General features: G+C 42.7%; 1 protein-coding gene across 1 annotated transcript; it reads right to left on the bottom strand.

The window, feature by feature from the left end:
* Positions 1-634: 634 nt before the first annotated feature.
* SERPINE3 (serpin family E member 3) lies at positions 635-17340 on the bottom strand. Its single transcript, XM_090149381.1, is given in 9 exon segments — positions 635-679; positions 681-766; positions 2995-3081; positions 4002-4102; positions 4631-4829; positions 9117-9314; positions 11248-11481; positions 16049-16343; positions 17107-17340. Coding segments are annotated over 9 exon segments (1371 nt in total). The 5' UTR covers positions 17233-17340.
* Positions 17341-23948: the final 6608 nt, after the last annotated feature.

The following is a 23948-nucleotide window of genomic DNA, read 5'->3' as shown; positions in this document are numbered from 1 at the left end:
CAGGCGTAAGTTCCTTTTTGCAGAGAAAAAATTGTATTTTAACTTCAGCTACATCTGCTGCCCATTTGAGATTTTGATTGCCCTGCGGAGGTCTGTTTCCCGTGCTGGGGCATTTAAAGTCTTTAGTAGGTACTTCTAGTGCTTACCATAGTAGAAATTATAGAATCATGGAACCATAGAGTAGCGTGGGTTGGAAGGGACCCCAAGGATCATCAAGCTTCAACCCCCTGCTACATGCAGGATTGCCAGCTGCTAGATCAGTATTAGATCAGGCTGCCCACAGCCCCAACCAATCTGGCATTGAACATCTCTGGGGACAGAGCATCCACAGCCTCTCTGGGCAGCCTGTTCCAGCACGTCACCACTCTCTCAGTAAAGAACTTCCTCCTGACTTCTAAGCCTCCCTTCCTTAGTTTAAAACCATCCCCCCTTGTCCTATCACTAATCTTACACTTACAGAGATAGAAGTCAATTTGCCTTTCCTGACTTGACTATCCTTCTTTTATTATTATTATATATTTTAAAAGAAATTAAACTATTCCTTATGTATGCTTTAAAATCTAAACCCACTGTTCCTGGCTGTTGAAATGTCCTGGACTGAAGACACACAACAAGCTTCATACCAATTTTGGTGCTACTTGTGAATGATTCTGCTGCTGAATCAGAAAGTGTGTGTTCATACCTGTATTGGCTTGTCTCAGGAAAAAAGTGAAAGGTCTGTCTGCTTTAAAAATAGGTGTTCGAGATCTTTTCAGTAGTAGCATTGCTGTAATGCAATTAAGAAAATATTAGTAAAATGCATCAATTTTCATTCCATCTTCTGTGCTGTGCCCTCAAAACTCACGGTACCAAACCCCAGAGCCTGAGCTGCTGTTCTAAGAGTAAACCAGTGATTTTGTCCTGTAGAGAATTTGGTGAGGATGAATGAACAAGGCGTGTCGTGTGATTGTGAGCAGATGGGACACGTGCTTATTGCTGAGGTGAGTCAGTCTGGTTTGGATTGTGAAGGTAACAATTGTTGCTGTTGATACAGTGCTAACTCTGCCCAAGTCATGCTGTGCTGTTACCCTTAAGCCAATTCCTACCTGCTGTTCCAGTCAAAAGATGAGCAAGGCACAAATGTAATCCCCTCTTCTAAATGGGAAACAGCAAATAAATACTTACATCTTCCTGAAATCAGTCAGAGCTCACAGCAAAGACTGAGTATCTTCAAAGTGCTGCATGGGGGTGGTTAAATATTCTCTAAAATTATAATGGCTTAGAAGCAATTATAAGCCTTGTTCAAATCAACTCTGCCTTGCACCTATGTAGTATTGACTATATCGACAAAACTGAAAACTTGGATAATTGTAATGAGCATTTAAAGCAACAGAATTCAATTGAAAATTTGAATAAGACTCTATACCATGAATTTGAGTGGGGGAAGATCTCCTGGAGAGCAGCCCTGCAGAGAAGGACCTGGGGGTCCTGGTAGACAAGAAGCTGGACATGAGCCAGCAGTGTGTGCTTGCAGCCCAGAAGGCCAACTGTGTTCTGGGCTGCATTAAAAAAGGGGTGGCCAGCAGGGAGAGGGAGGTGATTGTCCCCCTGTATTTGGCTCTTGTGAGGCCCCAGCTGGAGTACTGCATCCAGGCCTGGGGCCCCCAGTACAAAAAGGACATGGAGCTCTTAGAAAAGGTCCAGAGGAGGCATTAAGATGATCAGAGGGCTGGAGCACCTCTCCTATGAGGAAAGGTTGAGGGAACTGGGATTGTATAGTTTGGAAAAGAGAAGGCTCCAGGGAGACCTCATTGTGGCCTTCCAGTACTTGAAGGGAGTGTATAAACAGGAGGGGGAACGGCTGTTTACAAGGACGGATTGTGATAGGACAAGGGGGAATGGTTTTAAACTGAGACAGGGGAGGTTTAGGTTAGATATTAGGAGGAAGCTTTTCACACAGAGGCTGGTGACGCACTGGAACAGGTTGCCCAAGGAGGTTGTGGATGCCCCATCCCTGGAGGCATTCAAGGCCAGGCTGGATGTGGCTCTGGGCAGCCTGGTCTGGTGGTTGGTGACCCTGCACATAGCAGGGGGATTGAAACGAGATGATCATTATGGTTCTTTTCAACCCAGGCCATTCTATGATTCTATGAAAATATTAACACTGAAAATACTGATGCCCTTACAAAATGGGGATTTAAGGGACTTCAGTATAGCTTGTGTGACTTCTTAATGTTGTTTTTCTTTAAAGGAAATAGGGATTGCACAGCTCAGTTTCCCTGTTGTATGTTTATGTTGTGATGGAGGATTTCTAAGAAAATGTCATTCAGCTTACAGAGGTGAGTTATTGACTCTGTAGTCCAGAGCTGACATTTTACTTGGAATGTCCCTGCTGAACTGGTCCTCACTGCTCACATGGGAAGTGTCTGAGAAACAACTGTCCGTGCACAGATATCACTGTTCTGATGTTAGAAACAAGCCTAGGATACCTTGAAGAGGACAAAACTTTCACATCATGAACTTCCAAGGTACCAATGGGACTGTCTTCAGAAACAAACCCTGTCACAGTTTAGGAGCTATAGATGAACAGATAATAACCTCTTTAATGCTTTGATTTTTGAGATCCGAACAAAGAGATTGGTTTTGGGTGGTGCTGTGTGGAGCTGAGTTGGACTCAGTGAACCTTGTGTGTCCTATACAGCTCAGGATTTTATATGATTCTATTTAACCAACAGAAAAAGTGCTTTATTTTTTTAAACTGGATTTTTCCTGGGCTGGTAAAGTTGGATTTCACTTGCGTATTTGCATGTTAGTCTAACATCAAACGTGGAAAGGGAAGAGTTCCTATGTGCAATTACAAAGGTGAAATAGAAATGTTAAATACGAATGTTTGCATTTGGAGTGGGTGTGCTTCTAAATGCTGACATACTTTTGTGAAGCATTTTTGTGATGAGCAGTTGTTGCTGTAGTGACAAGCTCCAGGGGTGAGAAGTAACACTTATATGTATGATTTACCTGTAGCTCCTGAAGCCTTTGTGCCATCCTCTGTTACTTCAATCTTTGCATTGTGAATGGCTTCTGAAATATAAAGGCCAGCTTGCTCTGCAAAACAAACCAACCCAACAGGTGAATATTAGTAATGCTCTCATGCATTTTGTTGTGAACACCATTTTTATTTTATTAATTTATAATGCTTTTACCTTTTTTAATTTTTTTTTTTTTCCACAGAATCTAGGGCTCTTAGGCTGAACCTAAACTGTGCTGAAGGTGAGCTGGGCCAGAGGATTTTTCATGCATGTGTCTGGTAGGGATAAATACAGACAGCCCAAACATCCGAGCCAGGTCTGTGTCAAGGACTTCTTTGCTCAGTCCATAGCTGAAATAATAGGCCTGTGGGGTTCCTTCCTTTCTTAAAAATGGGAGTGATGTTTCCCTTTTTCCAGACATTGCCTGACAGCCAGGACTTTTCAAACATGGTGGAGAGCATCTTGGCAACCATGTCAGTCAGCTCCCTTAGGACCCTGGGTTGCATGTCATCCAGCCCCATGGGCTTGTACACAATCAGCATCATGAGGCAGACTCAGTCTCTCTCTGCTCTTACAATGGGAGGGATTTTGCCTCCCACCCTGCCCCTCCACACACACACATGTAGAAGTTCAGGTGTGAGAAGCCTGACTGGCCATGAGGCAAATAATTCATTCAGTACCTCAGCCTCTTCTACCCAATGTATCTAAAGAATCCCTTGTGTTTTTTTCAGGCCCCTCCAGATGTTCAATACCATCTGTGCCTTAGCTTTCCTAGTCCTATCCCTGCACATCTGGACAGTGCCCCTATATTCTTCCCAGGCCATCCACGCCAATAGCAATATCAATAGATCGATTGAATGGGAATTTTGTTTTGGAGTTCACAGAGAAAGAAGTACAGTCAATACAGAACACCTGACTCTACCGAATCTCTTTAATATTACCTGAGATAATACGTGATGGGTCAATGATCACTTTGTATTCATTCAAGCCTCTTACCTGAAATGCCTTTAAAATTAGCAGCGGTGGGATCAAATGCGTCTCTAATTCCCAAGGCAGAAAAAACTGTCTTTAGATCAAAAAGGCTTTGAATACTAAACCTGAAATTAAGATAAGAAATGTAATTTAAATGTAGGATTGATAGTTTCATAAAGCTAAAAGGTGAAATATGCAATTTATTTCAAGCCTTCGCACTTCATCTATTTCAGCGTGAGCCCAATGCTTTCTTCTTGATTAAGCACACTTTCCAGAGAAGCAACTGCTCTTCACTTGAAGATGTTAACAGCAAGAATCCCTCACCTCTCTCTATTGCAATCATACTGCCTCTCAATCTTCTTGACATGTGAACTTTGCGTATTCCTGAACGTGCTCTCTTTAACATTCTATTTGGCCGTAGCAAAAGGGCTCTTTGAATTGTATCCGAAAATTACCTTGGAGGAGATGAGTATTAATGTACAAATTGTTTTTCACGTGGAGAATGTATTGTGAGAGATACTTTCACATGGAGAGTATTGTGAATCAAAGTACCTAATTTGGTTCCGTCCTGCAGGTTGTGTGTGTCATTGCTATCACACGTAATTCTGGCAACAGGAGTAGTGAAGTCATCTCAGAGGAACAGGATTGCTTACCTAGGTAGAAAAATATCCATCTTCGTCCTCTTTAAGCTGCTGGACCAGAGTGTTATGGTTTTGGCAGAAAGATGAGACTCAATCTGGGACAAAGGTGTTCTTTTGTGGCTGGGAAGCACTATGAACATGCTGAGTTTCTCCCCTAGGTAGGGTAACTCAACAACACTGAAAGCATCCTGAGTTGCTGTCTGGAACTGACCTGTATTTATGTGAATATAGATCTTATGTCATCATTAAAGTAAAAAAGAAAACAACAGTCACACCTCAAAAAAAACAAATGTGGGGAAGCCAGTGGTTCAGAACACCAGTGGACTGCAAGGAGTTGTCTGTGATGCATGGGCTCAGCTCAGATTGCCTATAGCTCACCACACCAGCTCATGTGAGCAGAGCTGATTGGCTGAAAAATAGTGTTTTGTAGCTGAGAATCTGCTCTATCAAATAGTGTTACTGTGCTATTTTTTATCCTTTGTAGTTTCCATGGAAATAATTAGGAGGCATTACTTTTGGAATATCCTATGTTTATTAGTAATGCAATGACAATAACATAATGGTGACAGTTCCTGCAATGCCTGTTCTTTGAATAAGCTTTCTTTTTTTCCCTATGATTTCCCTCTAATATTTTTCACTAAAAATTAATTGCTGAAAGAAACAATTAAAAAAAAAAAATGAGTATGCTACTTGATTAACTGAAACCTTCTTTTCCTTGTGTTTCCTTCTTTACTACCATTAAGAATGAGTTTTAATCTTATTTCAGGAGGCCAACAGCTACATTAAATGCTAAAATAGTTGGGCATACACTTATTGAGGCACCCAGTGTATTCATTTTGAAAAATGAAAAACCTATCAAAATCAGATGAAGGTTTTAAAAAACAGTCTCAAAGGTAAAAGCTGTTTGGCTTCCAACCTTGTAATTATTTAGACGTGCTGTAACAATGACTTTAATTCCATATTTCAATTAACAGATAATCAAAGCATTCTAATGGACTGTTACACAGAAGAAAAGATCACCTGTAAATCCAATGGATAGCATTTCAGGAACACACAGAATTAATTGTCAGAGAAAGAGTTAAATACAAGTTACAAGCAAATGAATTATTATTACCATTGCTGCAGACCATTCAAAATAACCTACTCCCTTCTCACTCAGCTGTAGTAGCTGTGTTTTATAGGGCAGATACTCATGCTTTTTGAGTCAGTGTTTATAAAGAGTGGAATATATTTAGTTATTGTTCATCATACCTAAATATTTTCTCATAAACACAGAGATATAGAATGTCTTAAATGTTTTGTGTAAAATGTTTGCTAGTTTTGCAAATCTGGGTTAGATAGCATTCAGTGCATGCTGGTAGTTCTGCTTGAACCTAGGAATGTTAGATTCTTAGATCAGCCCTCCCACCATGCAGTCCTGAGAGGGAACTGCACTGGTAAAACCATCTCCCAGAACATGAGTTGTTTTGCTGGAAAAAAACTCTCTTCTGGTTTGCAGAGAGGATCTGTGTTTGTTCTGCACAGAATGGGAGTGGTTTAATTCATGGACATGATGATATTTTGAAGTCTGTTATGTCTACAGAGGTTATACAGACCTTATTTGTTAATTAAAAAGAAAACTAAAGACTTGGTATGATTGAGTTGGGATGTTTCGTCTTCCTCGCTTGGACTGATTTTGAGCATCCCATAGGAATGGTACACAGCTAAATTAGTATTCAAATATAGTTAACAAATTGCTTGGAAAAAAAGAACATATAATATAGCTGCAGTATCTAACGGTGTTGCACAAATAGGAATCTTGACACTTTCTTAGCAGCATTGATAGTTACCAGGCTGATTTGTTCTGCATGGCCACATTAAAAGGATAAAAAAAGTAAATGCTAGATCAGTATTGTCCATAGCTAAACTTTCTTGATCTTTGTTTTGGATCCTGGTGGTGGACAGCTGCAATAATTTGATAATGAAGGAAAGTTATCTCAGGTCTCTGTTTTTTGTAGTAGACCAGTCCCTGGCCGGGCCCTGGAGCATGACCAGGGAAGGACAACAAAGCTGTGAAGGGTCTGGAACATAAGTCTTATGGGGAGCAGCTGAGGGAACTGGCATGGTTCAGTGTGGAGAAAAGGAAGCTCAGGGGAGTCCCTATCACTATAACTGCTTGAAAGGAGGTTGTGGTGAGGTGGAGGCACCAGGAGAAACTTAGGTTGGATATTAGGAGAAATTTATTCTCAGAAAGAGTAGTGAGGTATTGGAACAGTCTGCTTGGGGAGGTGGTGGAGTCACTGTCCCTGGAGGTGTTCAAGAAAAGAGTGTATATAACACTGATGGACATGGTTAGTGGGTGTGGTGGGGATGGGCTGGTGCTTGGATGAGATGATTCTATGAATTAATGACTTCTAAACAAATTAGTCAGAAATATCTGTAGCATTTCTAATAACAAAGAATTTGGCTCAGACATTTTAGACTTCTCATTTATGTCTCATCCCACTAAAAGTTCAGAGAAAAAGCTTGCTCCTGAGCTGACAGGTATGTGTTAGTCCCCAGAAACCCATTGTGTCTAACTGGATAGCTAACAAAGGAGCAAAGAGTGATGTAGTTTTAGACTACATGAGCAGCCATGCAGTTAGCTGGGGATACAGCATCACCCAGGGCTGATGTAGTAGTTTACACTGCTCAGTGATGAGGATGAGGAGGCACTTGGTTTTGGAAAAGGAAATTCTGCATTCGAAATTGAAGTTAATTCCCTTCTAAAAGAGTTGAATGCACCAGAGGAATGAGAGCTCTCCAAGCAGAAGTGTGAGTGTGTTCAGGAACGGGCGATCCTCTTAGGAGAAAGAAGTGTGTTGGACACACCACGGGTTTTCTTGAAGAGGAAATACCACAGGCAAAGCCACAGCAATACAGGCAAACTTGCAAAGTGGAAAAGAATGATTCCTCAGACAGGTGGGTTCCGAGATAAAGAGCTGTAGAAATAATGAATGGCCAACTGCCTGCTTGATGTGACAAGAAAAGGAAACTGTTTTAGCTGTGGAAACAAGAAAAAAAGGAAGAAAGAATGGTGCAGCTGAATACTGAATTCTTCTTCTTCTTCTTTTTTTTTAATTTATCTCCAATTATTTGCTGGAAATAATGGGAAAGGATTAGCTTGATGATAAATTACTGAATAACAGAGAGGTACCTAATGGGAATGAGGAAAGAACAAGAAGACTTGCAATGCCAGAGATGCAAATGAAATTTGACCTACTTCAGGGAGACAAATCTGGGTCTTGAGTAGTTACCACTTTAGATTTCAAAGAGAATGAATGTGAAAATTGAAAGTGTGTTAGCAAAGATTTTCCAGAAACCTGTAGAGTCAGAGTCTGCATCTCTAGATGAGAGTTTAGAAAGCAGAAGTGTATTTATAAAGAAAAATAAAGTGGTCCGGGAAATTTTAGGTCTTCATTTGAAAAACTTCAGAATATTCCCTGGAGAAACAAATGGACAAGTCAAAGAAGGACACAGAAAGTGAGATAAACTGGAACATCAGGTAGGTCCTAGTATCTTTTTGGTTGGATAATTGATTTGGTAAAAAGGCACAGATCCAGCCATCTGATTTTAAGATAAAACATTAGACACAGATTCATTATGGCACTATTAACAGCTAGAAGTGATGGTAGCTAGAACCACAAATGAAAGATAGAATGCACCTGCTTGAAGAGCAGATTAAAATGAGTCAAGATGAAAGTGGTGTTCCCGTGTTGAAAAGAGTTCAAAGCATTGCAAATACTGAAGAATTTCATAAAAAATAGACAGTGAGGTTACCTTGATGACCAGGATGATGGAAATCCTATAATGTCCAAGAAGCCAGCACAAAAAGGCATGCATTTATTAAGATTTCCTTGCCCCTAATTTACCTGTGACTCATCAGCTGAAATAAAAAATGGAACGTTGGGAGAACAGAACAGGTAGGGTACAGCTTGAGTAACCACTCAGTGCGCTAAACAGTGCATTTTAGCAAAGACAGAAATTCTAAGAGCAAAATACCAAGTGTGTATATGACCCATTACAATTATGATATAAATTTCTTATCCCTTACTTTCAAGGAAAATAAACTTGAATTGGGAAAGTACATAACAGGACTCCTAGAGTATCTATTTAATGAAAAGACTAGATGAGCCTGGCATCTTCATTTTAACCAATCTCATTATTTACTCATAAATATGTTTAGGACTAAATATCAAAGCTGAAATAAACTATTTAAGTTGAAAGACATGTCTTGCACAGTACTAAGATATAAATTTGTCTTGAAGAAATTTAGACTTGGAATTAGAAAGATTTTATCCAAGTGAAGCTTGCAAATTTAGGGCAGAAGGGAAAGAAGCTTTTTATATTAAAACAGGTTGTAGATTTCCTGGTGGTTGAAAATTAAGCCTACTGCATGAGTTGTTGTGTCACAGCCCATATACTTCAAACCTTTGAAAGGAGAATACTACCTCTATGAATCTGGAAGGAGAGCAGTTACCGTAGTTAACTTCAGCTGTGTGATGCATCGTGGGCACTTTCAGGGTTGAGCTCTCTGCCGTGGTAAAAGGCAAGATCTGGGTATCCATAAAGGAAAATTTCTTCAGCCACGTGCTCTTGAAGTACATGGTGCTCACCACAGCGACCCGGCTGAGCGGTGACATGGCTTCCTCAGAAGGCACAGCATGCACATCCCTGTCTGCAAGGGAGAGAGATGGACAGGGAGACATGGGCTGTCCTGCTCCTGCAGGAAATAAAGCAAACCAGGCCTGCCCACCAGCCCAGACAGCAAGAAACATAGTACAGTTTGGTAGGTGGAACTCCTCAAGATTGCCTGATGGTCAAATTTATCAATGCTGAAGGTCAATGCCATGCCAAAATTGTGCTACTCCCTGCACAGTGTGAATTGAATGAAGGCAGACAAATGTCCTGGTCCTAACTGATTTTCTCACATAAACATGCCAGGATGTATTTTGCTGTCTTTCATCTTAAGATCCAGAAATTCCTAATGTAATCAACCCATGATTACAGATCTCCTGATGAAGTAACTAAGTCATCTGTATTTCATGGCCTAATTCTTCCCCTCCCTAATTTAATTAGTAGTTCACTTCGATCTGCTTTGGGCATCTCAGAGTCCTGAAGGTGTGATTCACTTTTAATTTATTACATACAACTCTCTGGAAGGAAGTTGTAGTGAGGTGAGGTCAACCTCCTCTCCCAGGTAAAACTGATAGGGCAAGAGAGAATAGCCTTAAGTTGCACCAAGGGAGGTTCAGATTAGATATTATGAAAAATTCCTTCTCAGGAAGAGTGGTGAGGCAGTGACACAGGCTGCCCAGGGAGGAGGTGGACTCACCATCTCTGGAGGTGTTCAAGGAAAGAGTGAATATAGCAATGAGGGACATGATTAGCAGGCGTGATGAGGAAGGGATGGTGGTTGGACGAGATGATTTTTGTGGTCTTTTCCAACTTTAGTAGTTCTATAATTCTATGATGCTCATGTGAATACCACAACACGGACTCCCATTTTAGTGTCTCCTTCTAGAGCAACAGTTTCTTATTGTGAAGTTGGATCAATTATTACAGCTCATTTAAGAAGCATAGATTTTTTTTGGAGTAGCAACTTTAATGTGTATGTTCAACATCACATTATGTATTAATGCCCAAATTAACACTCAAGTAATTTAAGTTGATGGGGCAGATCGGGGATTTATTTTGTCTACTGCTTCTAAGGACTTGCTTTTTTATTTTTATTTTTATTTTTTTTTCATTTTCATTTACATTTAATTTCACTACCTTTCTTACTTATGTGGAGCTCTTTTCATTTTCTATTTTGACTTTTTAACTTCAGAGTCTGGCTTACAGCCCTCCATGGTCCCCACCACAGCATGAAAGCGCTCTGTGCAGCAAGCTTGGTCTCAGGGGAGTTTGGCTGCTCCTCGTTAAAATTGAGAGCACTGAAAAGGATTCCCATTTTAAAAATTAGAGGAATAAAGCCAAGGAGTTTATGGCTTGATATTGCAAACTTACAGTCAGAGATTCAGACTTATTCTGGCTCCTTCCTCCCATTAGAAATGAGCAACAGCGCAAGAGTGAGATTTCCTGGCTGTTAATCTTAGAATCACAGAATCATAGAATCATAGAATGGTTTGGGTTGAAAGGAACCACAATGATCATCTAGTTTCAACCACCCTGCTATGTGCAGGGTCACCAACCACCAGACCAGGCTGCCCAGAGCCACATCCAGCCTGGCCTTGAATACCTCCAGGGATGGGGCATCCACAACCTCCTTGGGCAACCTGTTCCAGTGTGTCACCACCCTCTGTGTAAAAAACTTCCTCATAGTATCTAACCTAAATCTCCCCTGTCTCAGTTTCAAACCATTCCCCCTTGTCCTGTCACAATCCACCCTTGTAAACAGCCATTCCCCCTCCTGTTTATATGCTCCCTTCAAGTACTGGAAGGCCACAATGAAGTCTCCCCGGAGCCTTCTCTTCTCCAAGCTAAGAGTCTTGGTTTGAGCAAGGTGGAGTGTGGCAAAAAGCTTTATTCTTGATTAAATGCATGTTCTCTCATTAATCTTATTTTACATTTTATTCATGTGCAATCATTCTCATGGGTTGCTACACTACCTGCGAGGTTACCGGTGATCCACCCCTGTATCTGGGCTGCAGTTTGGTTGGGGTCGGTGAAGTTGGCTTGCTGAAGGCTGCTGTTGGCCCAGTGCACGACACGTGCAGCAAAGTGGGGTGAGAGCTGCACACCAGAGTGCATGAAGAGGGAGCATGCCAGCTGCACCACAGCACCCTGGCCAGAGTCAGCTGCTCCTTCGTACACCTTGTGCAACATATCCTGCACGCTTTGATCTGCCAGGGGAGAGAGAAGGAACAACTGCAATTATTATGTTGAAGCATCAGATCTCAGGGGCTCTGAGCAATATTGCTGGCACCACTGTCCTTTGAAAGTCAAAGCACTTTCACAGCTGAAGTAGCTTGACGTGATGGGGTATTCCTGTAGAGCATAATGACACAATGGGCATAGAAAAGTCTTCTTTGTGCTGCTGTAGGAGTCACTCTAATGCAGATACGTCAAGTGGCTGATACAATCTCATGATCACACTTTTATGTATGTGAATATAGCTCTTATGGTTCATAAGGAATGTTATTCATTTGGGGCATCCTCTGAGTTCTCATTTGTGAGACTGAGCACTTCCAGCAGTGACTGGCTGAGCTGCTTTTGGTACAGTACTGACATACATCTCTTTCTCATGCCATCAGTGGTTCCACCCATCCCAGGAATCATAGAATCATAGAATCATTCAAGTTGGAAAAGACCTTGAAGATCATTGAGTCCAACCACAACCTGACCATACTACCCTAACTCTAACAACACTCCACTAAATCATGTCCCCGAGCACCACATCCAAATGGTTTTTAAACACATTCAGGGATGGTAACTTGATCACCTCCCTGGGGAGCCTATTCCAGTGCTTAACAGCCCTTTCTGTAAAGAAGTGTTTCCTAATATCCAACCTAAGGAACAGGAATATCCAACCTAGGAATAGTATCTCCCTGTCTGCTCCAGCTCTGTCTGCTACTCTTAACCCTTCAGTTTCGAAGGACACTGCCCAAAACTGATGCTGTATTGTATATAAGGCCTGACAATGCTAAACAGAGTTGATGTGTTTCTTGATATCTGTTACAAGTAACTCTTCTTATACAAATGACAATAACTTCTGTTCTTTTTGAATTACAAATATATTTTTCATTCAGTATTTTTCTTTAAATTTTAATTTTTATGAGCCATCCAATCCTTTTATAAAAAACAGCTCATTAGCTCACAGTTTCTTGACTTGAACAGCTGATTGCTCCTTCTAAATGCAGAATTTTGAGTTATCCTTACTGAATGATGTCCTATTCATTTCACACAATTCTCTGATTTGCTAAGATCCTTTTAAATTTTAATCTGCCCTTCAAAAATGCTTGTAGAAACTACGAATATTCAAAGATTCAATAATGTAGTGGATTGACTAAAATACTAATGAAAACAGCAGAACAGTGCCCCAGTCTCCAGTTACTGGGGAACTCGTGGTGGGCCAGCATTAGTGGTTGCTGTGATGGATACAAGGTTATGTTGTAAGCCCAGCAAAGATGTAAGTCTTCCAAACTTAGGAGGATCATGTGTTTCTAAAATCACAAAATTTATAACAGGCTTCCCCAAGGAGTGATTTAACAATTGTTTTTCTTGGCATTAATTTGCTTACTCTAATAGTTTGTGATGAGACAAAGTGACTGCCCGAGGCTCAGCACTTGCACCTAGTCTGAGCAATGTTGATGGTTTCCATGTTACCTCAGACTTCCCAGGTGTGTGGATCAGCCCCTTTCCTATAGCCCTTGGAGAAGACTTACCTACATCCACCCAATAACAGCCTTTAGACTTTTTCACTTCCCTGTAGGAAGCTTCCTTCAGGTTGTTCTTCCTATAAGTAAGCCTGCCTCAAGGAGTAGAGCTCTGCTGTCCTTCAGCAAGACACCACTGCCTCTTAGCTCTGTGGGTTCAACAGGGTCTTTCTGATTTCCCTAGGTGGAAAGTCATCACATGTCTTAATCTCTGTCTGAAAGCTCAGCAATTCACTGTTATGTACAAATTATTGGCCACCATCTTCAGGGAGATAAGTACTGCACTCCATGCTTCTTTGGAGTGCTGCAATCAGCTCCGGTGCTATTCTGCCTTGGCCAAACACCTGGGGAACTCTGGGCACAGTGTGGCTCACTGTTATGGTCCTGGTTAGAAATATTTTTGACCCCAGGGAGACTGTTGAAGGAAGTCCTCAGTTTCCCATAGGCAGCACTGAGGGAAGGCAGATTTGGACATGAGTGATTTGGGGCAGGTAATCAGCAAGAATTTTGGTGGGCTGGATCCATCCTGCTTTTACTGACCTGCCCCAGGCTGAGCATCAAGCCAAAGGTAAGGTCACTGTGACACTCCAGCTCCCAGCCAGGTCCCTCACCTCATCAGGAGACTACTACAGCATCATACAGATTTTTGCTGAGCTAAAGAGAAATTTTAATGTCTTCATGTCTTCCTATTTCTACCACCCAAGAATCCAGTGTGTGGGTTTTCTAACCTAGCAGTGCTCCTCTAATAACCTACAGGGAGACTGATCACCTCTATGAAGACTGGTATTAAAGCTTAGATCTATTACTCTTGAATGGATAAAATATTGAACTCCTTGAACAGATGTCAAGAAAACTCACACAGTTTGAGGTGTAAAGTGCTTTTCTTGTGTGTTTTGCATTAGTGCGGGAGCATTTGGCAGGCTCTCTGGAGGACGAAAGAAATCAAAGATGGTAAATTGGAAGCAGATGTTAATGTGAGGTGTGGTGTCCTGAGCTTGGAATTTCAGTCATATCAAAGCACTTAGCTAACCAAAGTCCTGAATTCTTACTCAGAAAGCAGTTCAAAATTACTTTTAAATACTCTACCATGGATCAAATAAAACAGCAAGGAGAAAACATTTTTAAGTGTATTATTTCACATATTTTTTTTTTTTTCAAGACATCCCTTTAAACACCGCTTTTCTTAGTTTTAGAATAAAGGTGAATCAATCTTCCAAGTGTTAAAAGAAGATTACGGGTGCATGTAAGAGCCGATTCTCTGTGAATGAACCATCAATGCTTTCACTGTTTTTAGTCTGCCAAGATTTTAACCACATCCTTCATTATTGCGAAAGAAGGACCAACTAAAACATGAATGCAAATATCTAGTGGAAAAACAGAATATCATAGAATCATAGAATCATACAATGGCCTGGGTTGTAAAGGACCACAAAGATAATCTAGTTTGCTGTGTGCAGGGTCACCAACCAGCAGACCAGGCTGCCCAGAGCCACATCCAGCCTGGCCTTGAATGCCTCCAGGGATGGGGCATCCACAACCTCCTTGGGCAACCTGTTCCAGTGTGTCGCCACCCTCTGTATATATATATGTATATATATATATGCTTTTACTCATATGAAATCTGGGCTAAGTACTTATTTATTAGATGTAAACCATTGGAGGACATGATTTCTTTCTCCCCCACTATAAACGTGTTATCATGAATAATAACAATGGATCCCATTCTAATTTCTTCTCACATTCATACATTAATATTGCTAAAAGCCTCAATGCACATGGCTAATGCCATAAACTAGAGAGAAATTAAAGTAGAGATAGAATGTCTGGTTGATATTCTGCGACATACGAAAAGGAGGACAGTGCAAAAGAGCCACCAGGTCATTAATAACATCTATACTGCTCTTAGTTATTATCTTGTGTGGAGATTTGTGCCTGAATTTCAATGTGCAATATTCTCTCTAACTTAATATTCTCTCCTTAATAATTGAATCTTGATGCAACAAAAAGCATGGCAATTTCTGAGGTAAAATCCCTGTCTGAACTAATGCTGTTTAAAATCACCCTACCAAATTTACAGAAAGTGTATCAGCCAGAATTAGTTTGTACTGCTATATTGGTTTTGAATAGCAATGATATGGAGAATGGCAGTACAGGACAGTGAAATTACTGTCGGTTTTATCTTTAGTTTTCATATGCTGAAAGTAAATTTTATGCTGAGAAATAATAGTGTTATCTCTTTACATAAGTCTTGTATATAAGCTGCAAATTTTGAAGATGAGACAGCCATCTACTTCTTATAAACACTGTGCCTATAATGTCAAACAGTTTTGGACATGTGATGTGAGATGGTAAGATAATCCACAATTAAAATGAAAACAACATCCTTAAATTCAGCTGATCCATGCCGGCTTGTAAGATATCTGCCTTTTCCATATCTCTTCCCAGAGAGCCTTTTATTTTAGCCTGCTTTCATGGAAAGATGTAATTGTGCCATCCACCTGTCCATACAACTCATTTCTTGCCAGTCACCTTCTGCTAAATTTTCTTCTAATTTTTTTCCTAGAAGATGAAAATTTTCATCTTTTCAGCCAGTTATAATAACACACAAGGATAAAGGCATAAGTCCTAAAGATAATTCAGTTTCTCAATTTGAGATTAGGGTAGGAGATAAAATGACTGCTGTCTCCTTGCATCTCCTTGCAGAGGACGCAGTGGAGGCCAGCTCCCAACGGGCACCATGAAGCCCTGGGGAACCAAGGTCAGTTTTGCTGTTCATGGAAGTACCTTCTCTAGGAGCAGTTGTACTTCAGTGAAAGAGTAAGCAGTACTTGAAAAGAAGGAATAATAATGTGTGTACCTTCTACTGAGTGTCCTCAGATACCTGCCCATCAAATCCAGAGAAAACACTTCCAAGTTATGTTTTTGCAGTGAGGTAGAAAAAAATAGTTCATGAGACATGTACAATTGTCATCTCCTTAGTAAGGCTTTCCTGCAAAACATAGGGAAATTATATTATTTTAATGCGGTACATTACCATGAACGTTGTATCCTAGAGCATCCTGCAGCTCCATGAAGGTATTCCCTTGAGCTCCAAACTGCAGCAGCTCCAAAGAAATGGCCACACCTGCCGGGGAAATGACCAAGTTGGTTCTGTTCTCTGCTTCAGAGGCATGGCGGTAGAGATTGATTGCAAATTCAATCTTCAGATCTTTTAGCTCATCATAGGAGATGCAGTTCCCTTTGGTTAAGCACCAAGTAAGGATGAATGCAAAGAAGACAATGGGCAACATGAAGGTGAGCTGAGAATGCACTCCACCAGATAGTCATACCTGCAATTAATAATAGAGATACTTAGACAATTCATGATACCTGCTAAAGCACCTCCCCATATCTAGTCAGTAGCGGTTGCCATTAAAAGATAAGGTGTAGGGACACACTGACTGTTGTTGGCTAACAAGAATCAAGCTTTTCTAGTATGCTGTACCCACATAGGATGGTTGGTCAGTGCAGCACATGGAGACACAATGCTCCTCAATTAATAAAACAGTGACCTGCACTCTGAAGGGATCCCTCTGTGAAAGCTCTGTGCTTTCCATGCTGCCCAGCACCCCCAGCTCCTTTCCATCCCCAGCAGAAAGGAGTCACTTCCAGCACTCCCCAAAGGAAGCCCACCCCTCAACAGGTGCAGGTGTTCAGCTGCAGGCTCCAGCCTGGAGGTTTCATTCATGATTGCAAAAGGATGCCTTCAAATTTCCCACCCAGATATTCCTCCTATGCAGTTCATACTAAGGAATAAATGGTTGCATTTGCAAAAGGCTGTAGTGCCTGCAGCACAAAATCACTGCTTTGGAATTTTATGGGAAATCAAGAATTTGTTCACATTATATTAAGAGACACTTAGATTTGTATTTAAAGGAAAAATGGTAAAACAACAAAACAGGTTCTTTCTTTTTGCAGAATTTCACCTTTTGAACAACGTATGCAAATACACTTAAGGAAACACTGCACCTTCTTTCACTTGAGGATTTCCTACAAATCTTTCTCCGTGCCCTTTGCTCTAGAGATCACCTCTAATTCTTTGCATTTACTCACAGTTAGCTCTGTTAAATTGTCTTGCCTTTCTGAGTCCTTCTGGGTGTCTGAATTGAAGCTGTCTACGTACGCCTTGTCTCCTTCTTTAATAGGTAGTGGAGTAAAGACTAAGTCATGAGACTGCATTTAAAGGGATAGTCAGTGATCAGAGTCTCTGTCGGCGATGTCTGTACCACTCTGTCCAAATTCCTGTAGGCTACAAGCTCTATAGAGAGCCAGGCAAAGCAGCATGCCACTGACCAGCAAATCCAAGGCAAGGAACAAAAAGGTACACATGGAGATAGAGCCAACAACTGCCTTCCAAGCACTGCCCCAGCCTCATGAGGCTTGTGACCTGCTGGTACCGAGCAAGGCATCTCCTATCTCTCTTCCCACCCCCTCCTGCTTTTATATGAATTCCATTGATTCCTCTGCCACAAAGGGGAAGAGAAAGGGCTCACTGTGTACCAGGCACGTAGCTACTTTTTCCCTCTATTTTGAAATCTTATTCAGAAATCCCATGCAATTAAAATGTCTTTATTTGCCCTTTTTTTTTTTTCTTTTTTCTTTTTTAATGCCATCCCAAAGAGGAAAATTTTCATTCACTCTTTAGTTTCCGGAGGGAAAGAAACAACAAAGTGGTGCCTTAAAGGGGAGGAAATGAGGATGGGGTTGCTTTGAAATGAACCAGGAGCAGAACAGCTATGGTGGAGACCACTCCAAAGATCACTTTAAACAGAGTTTCAGTGGTTCATGGCTTTCTTCATGTGACAGAATCAAACCCTGCTCATCATCCACGGGTTCAGCCTCACAGCCTCCTCACAGCCACACAAGGTTGCAGTCTAGAAGCATTCGTAAAGCTGCAGCTCGATGAACTTCATGGTGTTTGACATTATACAGATACCTGGTTATCTTAAACTGTACAACTCTGTTGCATCTGGGAAAGAAATCACAAGGATAAAGGTCACTACAACCAAAAAATAGCTTTTAAGCCCTGCTGTTCCACCTTTAGCAGCGGAGGGGCAGTGACTCAATTGAATTAGGGCCCAAATGAGAACAACAACAATGATCCTCCTTTTCTGCTCTTGTGTTGATCCTCTCCTGCTGCTTTTAGAAAGTGACAGAATAGGTCCTGGTACAGAGAGCTGCCTCAGGATCCAGCGATTTGCACCACATTCCTGTTAGGATAGGTGGAGAGCATGAGTTTGGCAAGTCCCAAGTTAGGACCACAGGCATGGTTGTAGGTTTTGCCATCGAAATCAATGGCAGTATTCTCATACTGAAAAGTGCACTTGGACCTAAGAGTTTTGCTGAGAGAAGATCACCCTGTTGAAGTTGCTAATGGTGCCATTGGGCTGGAGATGTACTCAAAGGGAATTAAGCTGAGAATTTACTTGTGTCCTAGCTTAGGCATCATTTCCTTCTCTGAGTCTTCATCTGGCTAAGAATCACGAGGTCCTGAGGAAACTATTGATAAATTCTGTCTTTGAAAAAATGGAACAGCTTATGTTTAAGAAAGTAATTGATTTGTCCCCGCACTTCAGGGACAGAAAGAGGAAAAGAAAGCTGTCTTTTGAGGGTTGCTTCTTGACACTGAGATGACTTAAGCTGCCTCTGAGGGCAGTGAGGAAAGGCACAGACTGGAGTTGTGTGGAGAAGACAAGGCACAGTGGTGCTCGGATGGCAATCTGGAACATGTATACTGTGGGTGAGGGAGATCCCTTTGGACTCTTTTTCCCCAGTTGCCTCTCCTACAAAATTGGAGTTTTCTATGGTGTAATATTTGTGCTCTAGGAAAACTGATTCTAGCTGTTGCTAGACTACTTAGAAGAGAGGGGCAGCAGTTCTGCTTTTAGGCTCCGGTCAACTTGGGCTCCTGCTGCACTGACTTTACATAGCAATTCAGGGCAGAATATAGCCCACAGACAGGCTGCATGAAGCAGATGTTCCTCTTCAGAACCCCTCATTTGCTTTCTTGTACCGGGGGAGTCTCCAGCAATCTTCCTTTCACTCCAGCACAACCCTGGTATCAGCAGAATTACTGTACTTCACCCCCTTTGTAAATGAGAATAAGATTTAGCCTTTAATCAGTGCCATTTTTTTGTGCTTGCACTCTTTAAAATATATAACCCTTGGGAAATTAAACTGAATCCAAACCAGCTTGCCTCCTGCTTACATCTCTGATGCACTAGAGAGCTCTCACTGCAAGATACACACACACTTGCTCAATTAGGAAGGAGGTTGTGCTGAATTTCAGGATAAGAATAATCTGCATCATCTTTTCAGAATACAGAGTTTATTCTGTCGGGAGGTGGTTAGCTACAGAGCCTCAAAACACCTAGCTGAGCAAGTTCAGGTGAATTTGTTTACTGCTATCCACATGCCACATAAAAACAACCACTGCCTTTGCCTCCTGCACTGCTCCCCTGTTGGGGCTTGAAGACAAAACCTGGCTTCTCAAAGGGTGACCATTGCAGATGTTCTCTTTCAGAGAAGCTCAGCAGAACAAAGTGTGTTTTCATTTTCCTGTATCTCTACTGCTGTGAGTAGAGCAGCAGAGCAGTGATTTTATAGCACAATGTTGAGGTTTGAAGCTTTCTTCCCTGCGAGAAGCCCAAGAGCTCATGGGTGCCCTGTGGGGTGTGAGGGCTGATGGGCTAGCATTGGAAGACTGGTGCTAGAAGCTCTGTTTGGGAAAAGCAATGCATGAGCTTCAAAGAGATGATCTCAGCAGTTCAGCATCCTGCTTCATATACATTTTCTGCAGTGCTATATGAAGACCTTAGCAGTAGAGCCTGTTCCATGTAGACTCTAAATACAGTACAATGGAATCACACAATCAAATAATAACTTGAGTTGGAAGACTCGAGACCACCCACTTCCAACCCCCTGCCCTGGGCAGTGCCACCCAGCAGCTCAGGCTGCCCAGGGCCCCATCCAACCCAGCCTTGAGTGCCTCCAGGGATGGGGCACTCAGCTTCCCTGGGCAGCTGTGCCAGGGCCTCACCTCCCTCTGAGTAAAGAATTTCCTCTTAACATCTAACCTATATCTCTCCTGTTTTAGTCTAAAATAATTCACCATTGTCCTGTCACTACCTACCCATCTAAATAAACATTTTCTCTCTTGTTTATAAGCTCCTAGTAAGTACTGGAAGGTCACAATGAGATCTCTCTGGTTTTCACTTCTTTAGGCTGACAAGCCCAACTTTCTCAGCCTTTCTCCAAAGAAGAGGTGCTCCAACCCTCTGATCTGATGGCCCTCCTCTTGACCTGATCTAACATCTTGTTCTTGCACTGGGGCCCCAAGACTGGTTGCAGTACTGCAGATGGGGCCTCAAGAGAGCAGAGAAGAGGGGGACAATCCCCTCCCTCTCCCTGCTGCTACCCCTCTTCTGATGCAGCCCAGGATGCTGTTGGCCTTCCAGGCTGCAAGTGCACACTGCTGGCTTATGTCCAGCTTTTCATCCACCAGGACCTACAAGTGCTTCTCAGCAGGGCTACTCTCAGTGAGTTCCTCTCACAGTCCATACACATATCTGGGATTGCCCTGACTTGAGTGCAACACCTGGCACTTGGCCTTGCTGAATCTCATTAAGTTAATGTGCACCCACGTTTTGAGAGTGTCCAGTTCCCTTTGGATGGCATCCCTTCCTTCTACTGTGTCAACTGCACCGCTCAGCTTGGTGTCATCCACAAACTTGCTGAGGGTATTCTTGATCCCACTGTCTATGACATTGATAAAGGCACTGAAGAAAACCAGTCCCAAGATAGACCCCTGGAGGACACCACTCATACCTGGACATAGAGACAACCCTCTGGCTGTGACAATATAAGAGTCTTATGACTCTTCCTCTGTGGCCAGCTGACTGTGATGGTTGTGGTCAGAAATCAACTCCTTTGCTGTCTGCAGGAGTTCAGAGGTGCTGCATCAGCATGTGCAGAGTTTACTTGTAAGTCTGTGAAATGTCACCTCTGCCCTGAACTGTTGCCCTTTTGGTATCTGTATACTTAGAGCGCATGAGGGAGGGAGATAGTCCCAGCACCAGGGGCTGGTAGAAATTCACACTCAGATAAGACAAGCCAGTGAGCCATAAGCAGAGCTGGGGAGCAACATGGTGGCACATTTTTCTCCCAGCTGGCTATCTGAGCTGGCAACTTAAATATATTTGCTGTTGACAGGGAATAGAAAGTGTGGTAAAAGCTGATTTGAATTCAGATACCTCCCCTCCCCCCCAAATGCTTATCTGACTATTACAGTCTCCTACAATTCCAAATAAATGATGCCAAGGAAATGACACTGGAAGTGGTCTTCATGTGAGCATGTTGCCAGTGCAATTTCTGCTACTGATCTTGCTGGGATTACAGGGAACAAAACAGAAGATGATAGCACAAAGATGTTTATCAAATTGCAGAGCTGACTTCTCACAAGAAGCCCTGAAAGAGGGATTTGACTGAGTGGGCAAGAGACAGATGATATCAAATGGAAATCTTCACAGTGGAAAAATACTATTTTCAGGGCAGTTCTGCACCAACCAACTCATCATCTGTGGTTTTGCCTCTCATGTGGCCTGAACCATCCAGGTGTATCCAGGCTGAATGATGCTTTGCCAAACTCAGTCAGAGCAGACATATCCTGTTCCTGGTGTTCAGTGTTTCTTCACCCACACTTCTGATCCAGTTCTCAGATGATGACTTTGTACAACCAGTATTTCTCCAGACCTTCTTGGCCCCCTCTCTTTCCTAAGTAGACATCTGTATTCCTGCCGTTCTGATGTGGCCACGGCAGCACTGAAGAGCAGCAGTGTGGGTGCATGCCCCAAACATCAAGGGCTCAACCCAGCTCTGCTCCACTGGCAGAACCTCACTGGGTTTTTGTGGCAGCAGCAAAGGGTCCTTTTCAATATCAGCCAGCTCAACCTGGGAAAACTGTAATGGTCCTGCTCAGCCATGACAGGTGGAGGAGGAAGGGTGGGCAATGGGTGCTTCCCTTTTGCAGGGCAAAACAAAACCTTTATTCTTTGGGAGCTTACACCTGACCTAGCTCATAATCCCTTTGGATGACATCGTAGACATTGTCCCAGTGGCCAAGGTGATGTCATAGAGAGAAGTTTATGACTGTAAATGGGGAGTAAGTCACAAGAACAGATGACCTCAAAAGGAGCTAATGTCCTGTTATTACATAAATGTCCCTTACATAAATGTATCAGTAGCAAGGAAAAAAAAAGAAAAGGAAGAAGTGGCTAACAATCTATCAGTGTATATGGAGAAATAAATTTGCCATTTTCTCATAGGCCTGTAGATCCTTTATTAGTATGTCCTATTTCTAGAAAGCATTCTACTACTATTTCCATTGAAGTAGCTTCTCAGTTCTCTTAACCAGCTCTAAGATCCTTTCTCAGTTAAGTATCTGCTACACTAATAAAGAAAAAATCACAAAGGATCTCCATATTTCGATATGCCATTAAAGAATTACATGCTTAGAAATAGCTAAGCATTGAAACAAATTGGAATCTATATTTTGTTGCCAGAATCACAGAATCACAGAATTGCCAAGGTTGGAAGGGACCTCAAGGATCATGAATCTCCAACACCCCTGCCACATGCAGGGCCACCAACCATTCCACCTAATGCTAGACCAGACTGCCCAGGGCCCCATCCAATCTGGCTTTGAACACCTCCAGGGACGGGGCATCCACAACCTCCCTGGGCAGCCTGTTCCAGCACCTCACCACTCTCTCCGTAAAGAATTTCCCCCTGACGTCCAACCTAAATCTCCCTTCCCTCAGCTTAAAACCATTTCCCCTTGTCCTGCTGTCACTCACCCTTTCAAAGAGTTGATTCCCCTCCTCTTTGTAGGCTCCCTTTAGGTATTGAAAGGCTGCAATGAGGTCACCCCGCAGCCTTCTTTTCTCCAGGCTGAACAAGCCCAGCTCCCTCAGCCTGTCCTCATAGGGGAGGTGCTCCAGTCCCCTGATCATCTTTGTGGCCCTCGTCTGGACCCTCTCCAACAGCTCCCTGTCTTTCTTGTACTGGGGGCTCCAGACCTGGACGCAGTATTCCAGATGGGGCCTCACAAGAGCAGAGTAGAGGGGAACAATCACCTCTCTGTCCCTGCTGGCCACCCCTCTTCTGATGGAGCCCAGGATACCATTTGCCATCCGAGCCACAAGGGCACACTGCTGGCTCATATTAAGTTTTTCGTCTACCAAGACCCCCAGGTCCTTCTCCACAGGGCTGCTCTCAAGGACCTCTCCTTCCAGTCTGTAGGGATGCTTGGGATTCCTCCGGCCCAAGTGCAAAACTCTGCACTTTGCCGTGTTGAACCTCATCAGGTTCACCCGAGCCCACCTTTCTAGCCTCTTGAGGTCCCTCTGAATGGCATCCCGTCCTTCAACTGTGTCAACCACACCACTCAGCTTGGTGTCGTCAGCAAACTTGCTGAGGGTGCACTCAATTCCGTCATCGATGTCATTGATAAAGATGTTAAAGAGCACCGGTCCCAAGACAGACCCCTGGGGGACGCCGCTCGTTACCAGCCTCCACCTGGACATAGAGCCATTGATGACCACCCTCTGTCTGCGGCCTTTCAACCAGTTTCTTATCCATCGAGTGGTCCATCCATCAAATCCACATCCCTCCAGTTTGGAGAGAAGGATGTGGTGGGGGACCATGTCAAAGGCCTTGCTCAAGTCCAGGTAAATGACATCGGTCGCCTTTCCCTTGTCCACCGATGCCGTCACTCCATCATAAAAGGCCACCAGATTGGTCAAGCATGACCTTCCTCTGGTGAAGCCGTGCTGGCTGTCACGGATCACACGCCCTTTCCTCATGTGATCAAGCATGTCATCCAGGATGATCTGTTC

Source organism: Phasianus colchicus, chromosome 1 (genome assembly GCF_987193195.1).
Source record: "Phasianus colchicus chromosome 1, bPhaCol1.hap1.1, whole genome shotgun sequence".
Taxonomy (NCBI): domain Eukaryota; kingdom Metazoa; phylum Chordata; class Aves; order Galliformes; family Phasianidae; genus Phasianus; species Phasianus colchicus.
The sequence above is the reverse complement of the archived record's forward strand: the minus strand, read 5'-3'. Positions and strand labels throughout refer to the sequence as shown.